Source organism: Martes martes (assembly GCF_963455335.1).
Source record: "Martes martes genome assembly, chromosome: 4".
NCBI classification, from domain to species: domain Eukaryota; kingdom Metazoa; phylum Chordata; class Mammalia; order Carnivora; family Mustelidae; genus Martes; species Martes martes.
In genome coordinates, this window is record NC_137891.1 from 137,505,066 (window position 1) to 137,516,610 (window position 11,545).

At 41.3% G+C, this 11,545-nt stretch overlaps 1 protein-coding gene across 1 annotated transcript in view; it reads right to left on the reverse strand.

Moving 5' to 3' along the window:
* Positions 1-6,099, reverse strand: part of SGIP1 (SH3GL interacting endocytic adaptor 1) — a gene marked incomplete at its 5' end in the record, with an annotated part of 205,115 nt that extends 199,016 nt beyond the window's left edge. Inside the window, 2 exons of the mRNA XM_080801691.1 lie at positions 5,929-5,973; positions 6,084-6,099. Coding sequence (XP_080657817.1) covers positions 5,929-5,973; positions 6,084-6,099 — 61 coding nt within the window. The remainder of the gene's footprint in view (positions 1-5,928; positions 5,974-6,083) is intronic.
* Positions 6,100-11,545: the final 5,446 nt, after the last annotated feature.

Here is an 11,545-nt window from a genome sequence, read left to right on the forward strand (position 1 = left end):
GGTGGACTGGGATGTACTTGGGGCATGGGGTGTGTGTTTGAGAGCTTGGGATAACAAGAGGATAGGGATGTCCTCCTGAGGAGGTGGTGGTTTTGCTGGGACCACAAGAAAATGAGTTATTTCATCAATAGGCAAAATCGTGTTCTAGGTGGAGTAAAAGCCCTAAGGCAAGAAGGTATCTGTTTTAAACACTCTGAAACTGGCAGTAAGGCATTCAGTGTGCTTGGAGAGGCACGTCAGGCCAGAGTGGACAGCCTCCTTTATGTGATTGATTTTAACAGAAATAAGAAGACATAGAAGCTTTTTAAACAAGGAAGTGACATGACATGAGGTATTTCAGTAGAGATTCTAAGTATCTCCCTGACATTCTGTGGATACAGTGAAATGTCATACACATTCCAAGAATGGAGACTGACCCCTCTCTAGTGGAGTCTGACCTCCATCCCTAGTGGCTCTGTCCCTGGTAAGCATACCATCCTGTGCCCACAGAAATATTTGGTAGTCAATATAGAAACTGGTTTGACCCAACACCTCTGCCACACATGCTACTTTCTTCTCAAGGGTATCCTGCCCTTCTCATGCCCCTCAGTTCTCTTCTATCTCAGTTCGTTTCTCCTCAGGGACTTTTTCAGACACATAAGCCCAAATCCATTATAATTCCTTCAACATTTTCTCCCTTCCAACTCCTGTACCATGATCTCAGTAAATTCTCTCTTCTTTTATTAATTCCATTTTTGAGTTTATATAATGAAAGTAATCACAGTTTAACAGTAGTACATGTGATAAAATTGAATTGAGGAAAAGTAAACCGTGAGACTGGAAGTAAAATTAAACATAATTGAAAATCCAGTGTCATAAGCCTCTAAAACTTCTGGAAATATACCTGAAAACGCTCTTCAAATTGTCTCTCCATATCCTCATTGTCCTCTAATTCCTTTTCACAAATACCAACATTTCAAATTGAAAACACATTTCATCCCATTGTTCTCTTCTGGCTACTCACTGTGGTAACTGTATTGTTCTTCACACATTTCATTGCAAACATTTAGTATTTCAACTAAATTCTGGGTTAATGGCCTTTGAACATCTTGTATGAGACTCTAATCATATATATCATTATTCCTACGGGAAAACCTGTTTCAAGTGAGCAATTCATAAACAAACTTTCAGAAACATAAAAACTGTGAGTTGGTGACTTCCTGCAATTATTATTTGAAACATGGATAATGTATGTGCCAAATCGAAAAGAAAGAATTGTCCAGAGTCTTCTAGAATGGTTTATCTAAGATAAGTTTTTTAAGACTGCATATTCTTTTTAGAGATTTAAAGTGTTGACCCTTGGAATTGTATGGGAAGTTACACATATAAGAAGTTCTTTCTGACACAGAGCCTCGAGGAAGGAGAGAACTTACATAAAGGATGGTCCATGTATTAGAATCTCATATGCATGCTTAAGATTTTCCAAAATAACTTCACTTTTTCTGGGAAGTTAGAAACATTCCCTTTAAAACTTCTTAGCTAACTAGAAAATGAACAATTCCAGCTTCAAAATGTTTTATTCCTTTTTCATCAGATCAAAGAATTTACCAAATAAATAAAACCCTATTTCTAGATAGAAAAAAAAAATCTTTATGATTATAAGGTTCATTGCAACAACAAAAGCTCAGTTAAGCTAGGATTGTTCGAAATTGTATAAATAATAATTTTGGAGATAAAAGGCATTAATGAGGAATTAAAAGGTATGGTCTGGGGCGCCTGGATGGTCCAATTGGTTAAGCATCTGCCTTCGGCTCAGTTCACGATCTCAGGATCTTGGGATGGAGTCCCACATCAGGCTTCCTGCTCAGTGGTGAGTCTGCTTCACCCTCTCACTCTCCCTCTCTCTCTCACTTAAATAAATAAAATCTTTTTAAAAAGGTATTAAAAAACAATAAATAAATAAAAGGTATGGTCTGTGGGTATTCATATTCAAAAGAGAGAGAGAAACGGAATATACCACCCAAGAAACTAGTTTTCAGTTAGCTCCTAGTTTTCAGTTAGGTTAAGATGCCCATCTTGATACAAATTTTTAAAAAGTTCCTATTACAAAATGTTATGAGGGATCAAAAATACGAGCATTGTTGTTAAATGAACCTGGGTCCAGAAAATCCTCATCTCCATTTACTGGAATCCAGAAAAACCATATAATTATGTCTTCTGAGGTAAATAAGCTAATGCAAAACATCCAGGTGACTACGCTGGTTCATTGTTTTTCCTCTAAAATTGAAAGAAGCAATAGATACATGGCATAATAAAGAACTCCAATTAGGTTTATACTATTTATAAGAACTTGAATGGACTAAAAAAAAAAAATGAAACTGGGTTCAAATTCCTTTCTGCCCATTTTCTGCTTCAAAATATTATTTTTTTATTTTTACAATTTCAAAAAAGGACTGCGAAAGGACTGCATGTAGAATACACTTATTTATAGGCCATCGTGATTAGTAAATATAATAAAAATTATTCAATCACCCTGTACATTACAATTATATCTAGCAACCCCTTAACAATGTACTTGTTAATTTTAAAAATTGTTATATCGGATGAAACCACTGGCACCCTAAAACTTATCCTTCCAAGACAGTACCTAAGAGCCTGACTATGGAACTAAAAGCACAGGTACTTGCGGACAGTTCTGTGAGACAAGGGAAAACTTCCCAGGCTGCCCTACAAACACAGAGATGTCCTAAGAAACCCTGATTTTGCTTCACTTATCTTAGTAGGGCTAACTAAAATGGCCTTTTCAAACTTTAATAGGAATGCATGAAAACGACAGAATCCTTGAAGAGTTGCCCTAATCACACAGACTGCATTGTAAGCTTAACCAGTACATGCGCCTTTTAGCAAATAACTCCCTTTGCTCACCCTCTTTCCCTCCACATTCATACCACAGAAGGCTCCATATCATGTGGCATTCCTCAGGAAAGACAGAACTCAATACCAACCGCTGCCAAAAAAAATAAAGACGGCAGGAATCAGTGAATCCAGTATCAAATTAAAATATATGTTTTTAAATGAAAATATTTGAAAGGAATCATGGAGCCACAAACTTCTGGTAACACGTCTGAGGTCCCTGCAGAATTATTTCCCTACCTTCAGGGATGTTAGCATCACTAGGGGGGTAGTAACATTCCTCATCTATGACCAGAATTTCCACTAGGCATTGAATGAATGGAGCCCGTATCTGATTCCATCAAAACAGGATCACAAAACTCAACTATAAGCCATTCTGAAGAATATTTGTTTACTCCTGTTTTACACAGAGTTGAGAAGTTGCTTTGAAAAGTTGCCATGACCATGTTTTTCCTGAGCAGCCAATTAAACCCTTTGATGAATGTCGAAATATATACAGTGTAAATGTAGGCTCTCTCCCTTCCTTAATAATGTATATGTGTTGATGACTGCATGTGTGCGTAACCGTGTGTATGTGTGTGGGCACGTAGATGAAATGTACTAGTTGAGGAGAGACATCATTTAACCATCTTAATGTTGGGTGACACAGCCTGAGAGCCCACTGATATTTCAGCAGAGGGCTTCCATGACAGGATTTTAGGGTGACTTTGAGGGGTTCCTTATCTTTCCAAGGTTATTGTGATAGATGGAACATCTACTTCCTCTAGGGGTGAGTTAAGTGGAAATAATAACTGCTCCGCCACATCTTCCTGACACGAACAATTCAGAGGTGAAATTCTGGGATGCAATATCAGAAACATACATGTATTGTCAAAAAGACTGGCAACTAAGTTACAAGGCTGTTGATAGGCAAATTGATCTCTAGATAGGGTTCCTACCCGCCTTTCTAAGGTCACTGAACCATTAAGATAATAAGTCTTGAAAAGCATTTAAGTAGGAACTGTGGGTAGATAAAAATGATTAGTTTCATTTATATTTTGAAGCCAATGGGAACACCTGTCCATTTTCTTTTGCAGGGATCTTACGGAAGGCAACTGCATCTATAGTGTCACCTCTAATTCAAAACGGTGCTAAAAAACATCCTTCCTTGGATGAATTTGGCAGACCCAGGGCAATAGTGCTATTTCAGCTCCAACACAAGTCTTTGTTACAGTTCTCATTTCAGTTTAGGCAGCTCAGATAAGCTTATCATAGGGCTTTGAACCAACTGACATTGTGGAATGGCACAATAAACGATATCACCAGGAGAGTTGTTAATGAGCGTCAATAAATATTACTTCCTCCAAAAAAGACACTTTAACTCCATAGTTTGCAAGGCAAGAAGTGAAAACGAAAGATCTTCCACTTCTCTGTGTAAGATTCAGACCTAATCAGGATGTATGCAGATTTCTTTTTAGGAAATGCTACAAATGAAATTTAGCTGGAGAAATATACTACCTCTAGAGATAAGATTGTTCTTTTTTTTTTTTTTTTTCCTGAAGAGGGTAATCCACATGAGTTTAAATTGAAAAGTATATCAGTAATACTCTTTCTGTTTGCCTTGCCTTGTAATTCAAAGATTAAATTCATTTCAAATTATTGAAAATGATTTAATCTTAGGGCATTAGTAATCTCAGTTTATTTAGACCTGTATTTTAAAGAACTAGCTTGAGAGCTCTTTGCAAACAAGACCAGGCTCCAAAACAAAATGATACCCAATCTCTCTTTTAAGGTTATTTTCTAAAATCTGTGAGCCATGACTGTAGAATTCTTCACTCCCCCAAATTACATTAACAGTGTTTGACATGATGACAGAGAGAGCAAAAAGAATTCATTTCAACCAAATAAGTGTGGGCTATACTACTGCTTTTTGAAAACATCCTCCTCTTATTCCATTTTGGTAAATTTCTAAGGAATGTTTAAAATCTGTAGGACAGACCTTGGCTTAAGAGGTGGCCTCTCTGCCATTTTCATGGCTGATTTGAGACCCATTATGCACTTGATTCTGCATTGTGAAATCCAGGCTGGGGACAAATTTCTGCCTGTCATCTTAGGAAAGGCCAGGAGTTTTGCACCATCCTGTAGTGTGAAAACAAAATCAAAGACAGGGTAGGGCTGCCTGCTTCTTTCTTAGTCAGCTTGCTGCTTTTTTGAGGCAATCTTGGCTGTCAACTATCTCAGGCTTAGAAGGGTAATTTAGTAGAATAAAATACAGTTTAAACAACATCTCCCTAGGGAAAGTTCCTTCTTACACTTAATATCAAATGCAAAAAGGTAATCAGTAAGTAATTATTTGGTGCTTGGCTAAGAATCATTGCACGGGAATGCATTTAGGAAGCGCAAAATCTTTTTTTTTTTTTTTTAACCTGATAAGACCCTGAATCCGGGGCTAAGAGGCCCAGATATTTTCCTCATATTGCTCGTTCTGTTGCAATGACATCCCCATGTAACTATAGCTTATGGACCAAATTTGCTGCACTTCCTACCCCGACGATAACATGTAAATTGCGGAGATAAAAATGTCTTACAAGAATTTTTTTTTAAAAAACTTAGTTCACTGAAAACGACAGCATGGATAACTCTGTCAATGACCTCCCCTATCTAATGTCAATTTCAGAAAACAAGTTTCCATTGTAAATGTTTAATCAGTGTAGTCCCAGGAACCCAGAGCAGAAAACCTTATCTTCTCTCCCAACTTATTTGCTCTGCAAGCTCTTTCTTAGCTCTATCTCAGCTCCCTGGAAGCACTTTAGGTGCACCCCCCCCCCTCCCCAGAAAAGCTGGGAGCTCGGTAGGTTCTGAGCTAAACAGAAGCCTTGTGGTTTGATTCCATTAGTCTGAGTCCTGGTCTGCTGCAAGCAAACTGCAGCATTTCTGTTTGCAAATCCTGGCAACCAGGTTCTAGACCAGCCACAAACCCAGGCTGCACACATTCTTCAACGCTGTTCTACCCAAACCTTGCCTGAAGCCAGTCAACCACAGCAGAAAGCATCCTACCTTCCATCATGGTGGCAGAATTGCATTCCTTAATTTCCAAGGAGTCTGAAAAAATACAGGAGGATAAGATTCCAGGTCCCAGCTAAGTCCTCACAACGCCGCTGCCGAGAGGTCTGCTCTGTCCACTGCTGAAGCCAAAGGAGACAAGTGTTAACCCCAAAGACAGGCCATGGATGCTGCTGGTGCCGCTTCACCTACAGGCTCCCAGGAAGATGCTGCGAGAGAAAGGGAGAGGAACAGCAAGCCGGCCGAGCTGCACCGCCTGCGCTGCCTCGGCCAATCCCTTCAGCTCTGGACCGCGTCACATGGTAGCCAGCCTGCATCTCCTGACACAATACCCCGGGAGAGCACACAGAACCTATTTTCCGTCCCTATTCCCCTCCACCCCCACCCCTCCCGCTTGTCACCAAACGCACAGCCCCTTCCCCACCTGGTGACGCACTTCCCCGCCCCTCCTCTTCGTCTTCTTAAGCCTATTGCAGCGGCTGGGTACCCGAGATTAATTATCAGACGCTGCCACCTTAACGGGGGACTCGGGCATGAAAGGAGCACCTAAGTGGCTCGCTGCGGAGGGGATTGGGGTTTTTTTTTCTTCTTTGAAAGAAAAACTTGTTAATAATTCCGTGCAGTCTGATGTCTTCGCCGCACACTTGTAAGCTCCCATTCCCATCTCCTTTTGCCCTGCAGGAATTCCAAACGTTAATGTCTGTGGCCTCCGCACACGTCCGTGAGTCTCTCTCCCTCCCTCCTCCCTTTCTCTCTTGAAAGAGAGAAAAATCAATCCGGCTGACGTCACATCATAAGCAATTATCCCCAAAAGGATGATGCAGAAGAAATTTCATCCCAGCTGCCTTCAACAGAGCCAGGGAATTAATCGCGCATGACATGCCCAAGGGCTGGGAACTGTCATTAAAACAAAGAAACAAAAGAACCCACCCGAGTGGGGCTCTGGAATCAAACTGGCAACGCTTGAGATAATTTCTGGGGCGGGAGGCGGGAGAGAGGGCAGCAGGCAGGGCGGCCAGGCCTTCGCCCGACAGAGGACTGCTGTGCACGCCTTCTGCTCCCGCGGCAACCTGGACGCGCCTCCGGCCCGGACCCGACCCCGCGGCGCTCGGCGTTCCAGTCCCGGCTCCCCGGCGCGCCGCGCGCCTCCCCGGGGCCCCGCTCGCGGGAGCCGCCTCCTTCCCCAGGTGGAGCGGGGCTGTGCCGCCAACTGCAGGCCCTGGAGGAAACCGACTTTCTTCTGGAGGACACCACGGTTTTTCGCAAGGCGCCCCCGGCATCTGTAAACGCCTTCCAGCCCATTCGTTCCCCCCCAGTGGAAAGGCGATCGCGCCGGGTTCTGGCCGGAGGGGTGGGTGGAGCTCAGGGGTTTGTAGCTTCCAGGGATGGAATCTGGGTGCCGGGCTGCTGCCTAAGTGGAAGGGTTATGGCACCCTGGCTGCTATGGCTGAGAATCTGGTCCCCGGGGACTCCGGGAGCCTGTCGAAGGGCCTCAGGCCCTGGGGTCCGGCGATCCTCGGTTCCTTGCAAGTAGGCTCTGACAGCTAAGGAAGAAGCAGGCAGCGGCATATGGGAGGGAGGAGAAGGAGGGGAGATCAGAAGAACAGTAAAGTCCTGCTTAGAACTCTAGGGGACAACAGCAGAAGTGGGGCATTTCTCCCTCTACAATCAAGCAAGAGGACTGGGAGAAAAGCCATAACATCACAGACCAACCATGAGCATCCAATGAAATAGCTGTAAGAAGTTAAGATGCATTACATGATCGGTGTTGAGGCTCTCATGCTATTATTAATCTGATATGTTATAATTATATCCACAAACTTTTAATATTGCTTAGCCCATGACATAGTCTAGTTCTTTCTACCAGAGCAAATACGAGGTATTGCTGGCTAAGAACTAGGAAAGAAAATACAACTCAAAAAGCTGACTGAAGATGGGACCAGGGAGGGAGACAAACCAGAAGAGACTCTTAATCTCAGGAAACAAACTGAGGGCTGCTGGGGGTTGAGAGGGAATAGGGCTGCTGGGTGATGGACATTGGGGAGGGTGTGTGCTATGGTGAGTGCTGTGAACTGTGTAAGCCTGATGATTCACAGACCTGTATCCCTGAAGCAAATAATATATTATATGTTAGTTAAAAAAAATGATTTTTTTTAAAAAAGCTGACTGAAGAGTCTACTAACAGTTACACAAACAAAACACCAAAAACTCAGTTCCTTAGCAACTTAGAAGTTTTTAAAAACTCTTATTCTCCCTAAGGACACATATTTCAGTGGCCTCGAAATTTCACAATGACACTCTCCAGGGAGGTACAAATGCTTGTGCCTTTTTCCTTATATCTATGAGGCAGCTGAATTTTAAAAGAGAAAAGAATTTCAAAGTAAGACCTGTGTTGAGTACAACTTACACTGTTCTGAAACCTGCAGAAACGAGATTCATGAGAGAGAGAGTATGTGTGTGTATGTGTGTGTGTGTGTGTCTGTGTTTAGCCAAATTTTCTGTAGTGGTTAAGAACATGAATAACTACTGGCATCAAACAGACTGAGTTCAATTCTGTCCCTGCCATTTAATGGGCTCTGTGGTCCTGGACAAGTTATATAATTCTCTGTGCCTCACAATTTCCTTATCTGTAAAGTGGAGATAAAAATAGTACCAAGTTCATAGGGCTATAAAAAGTAGCAATAACAAAGCTTTATTAATAACTTACTATGTGCCAGGCAGTATTCTAAATGCTTGGCCAGTAAATTACTTAGCATTGTGTCTGGAGCGTAATAACCACCCCCCCATGTTAGCTTTTTAATATGTTTTATTACCACCAAAGCGCTGTCAGAGGCATCACAGAAGTTTGTAGCTAACCAAGAGTTATACCACATACACAGAGAACAACTTAGTGGAAGACCAAGGGTTACAACCAGAGGTAGAACAAGTTGGAGCGTTCTGAGGCTCCAAGGGACAGGCGAGTAGGAGACAGATTTGAAACAAATGGGGTTAGTCACTTTCAGAGATGGAATTTTAGAGTTAAAAAAAAAAGGAATGGACTTGGAGTGGCTATTCTAAATCAAATAGAGAGTTTGAAATAAGAAAAATGGCTCAGATAAAACCTGGAGGTAAGTGCAAACATGGAGATGTGGAGATGAGAATTTTTGTCAGAGATGTAAGGGGGCAAGAGAACCAGAGGAATCCAGGCTGCCTGGCTTCCCACACTCAGTGTACATTTTACAGTATATTAGGGCAAACTTTTCAGAGAGATTTAGTGTGGACACAGATTTGTTTTAAACATGCAGCAAGCCAGCTAGTTAGAAATGAAAATAGTTCAAAGATTTTTTCCCATCAGTGGGGTGTTTATAGGAAAAAGAAGTATCTGGATATGATTGTCAGAGGACCGAGAAAGGGATGTGTCATTAAAGGTGGTAAGGCTAGGGGCACCTGGGTGGCTCAGTAGGTTGAAGCCTCTGCCTTCGGCTCAGGTCATGATCCCAGGGTCTTGGAATCAAGCCCTGCATGGGGCTCTCTGCTCAGCAGGGAGCCTGCTTCCTCCTCTCTCTCTCTGCCTGCTTCTCTACCTACTTGTGATCTCTGTCAAATAAAAAAAAATAAAATCTTTAAAGGTGGTAAGGCTAGTCAGAAGACTGGTTAAACTTTGTGAAACTTGATTACCAACTGTAATTACCAATTGCTAATTGCCAACTGTAAGAATACCTGAAGAGCAAAGTTCTGCTTCAGATAAAAAATTGCTCAAGTATGTTATCAGAACAGATTAAGCATCTTAATTTTGTCTTCTCATAGGTTTTTGAAAAAAAAAAAAGAAAGAAAAGTTTTTCTCAAGAACAAAGATAACGCATTATATTATGGCTCAAATTTCATTATTTCCTAGTACAATTTTTGCTTACCATCAAGTGCAAAGGGGAACTTTTAGCTGTTGAAATAATGGAATTTTTTTTTTTGGCAAATTTTAAATGGAAGTCAAAGAAAAAGATTGTTTAAATTACTAACTTGCATCAAAGTGCAAAGACTGCTTAGTGATTTAGTCCAGGATGGTGAGCGTGTACCCAGATCATATCAGGCTCTCAGGGTCTGAAATTAGTCCAAGACCAAAAACTTAATTGCTGAAGTCACTAGACATGGAATTTGTTTTTTCTGAAATAACATTTGTATGGTAGTGATACCCTGTTACACATGTTTTTTTTTGAATCAAATCCCATTATATTCTTACTATAAAAGTTGAGCTTCTTCACAATTTCCCAATTTTAGTGTGAGGAAAAATCTGTTCATAGTTCACAAAGAGAAAGAAAATCATGAGAACTGAGGCAGTTCTCAAGGAAGGAAAGAAAACATAGAGGCAATGTTTAGTAAATGTATTTATATGGATGTAGATAGACATATAGATATACAAATATATTTCCAAGATAGTGATCTTAGCATGGCATTTGATTCTGTCCCTCTTGCTGTCCCTGCTGAGAAAATATTGTCCAATCCCTGGAAATCAGCAAGGTCCCACTCAAAGAGTTAGATTTCCTTGGGATGAAATAGGTGAAATAATATAGATTATTTGGCTTGGATATATGTGTGTGTGTGTGTGTGTGTGTGTGTGTGTGTGTGTGTGTGTGTATAATATAACTCTATGAGCTACACAAATAAAACCCCCCTTGACTATGTCAGTTAGAATAAAGAATGCCAGCTGGAACCAACGTGGCCAAAGGGGGCTTTATTTGGATAGCTCACAGAGTTATATGAAGGACTTCATAGAAAGCAAGAACTAGAACACTGCAGGAAACTTTGTTACCAAAATCAAGTACTCACAACTCTGTTTCTCTCAGCACGTCTGCTGGTTTTCTCTGACTGATTTTTCTCCTTGTGATCTGAGAGCTGGCCATTTAAATCCTTTAAGCTCACATTTCAGAGCCTGACTATTCAAGGTCTACTTCAAAAAGCTTCTGGAGAAGGTCTCTGATTGAACTGGCTTGGCTCATTGTTCATCCTTTGGACCAATCAATGGGACTGGATTGACAAGGTATCATAATAGGACTTAATTTAAACCAAAATTCACATTCACATAATTTAAACCAAAATTCAAAAGTCACATGCCTACCACTGTGACTATATATGGGAAGGAGATAGGCTAATTTCTGTGACAAACAACACTTAATACTATGAATCCCCTATATAGTTGGAGGAGTAGAAAAGGCATTGTCAAAGAAAGAAGGAGTGCTATTACCAGAGTAAGTGTGGGGAGAGAAACTGTGAAACAAAAGCTGTTTGCCATGGACATTACTCAGTTCACCTAAGCTAAAACTTACACAAGGATTCATGATCCAGAGGGACTGAAAGTGCTACTCTAATCCTATCTCGTGTACTTGAGAGGTTATTCGTATGTTCTCACTCACTACATCCTGAGAAAAAGTGCAGACCCCATAGTCATCTTCCTCCTCACTGTGGGAGGGGTGAGGTAGGAGGAAGCAGACCGTACTTCTTGGCTCACCTATCTCAAATACAAGACATGCCCTGGTATGCCTCCCACCCATCGCTCTATTCCTGCCCAGACCTACTTGAGTACTGAGGAATGTGTATCAGCTAGCAGTCCTGCTTAATCTAGATGTACATGGGTAAAGCT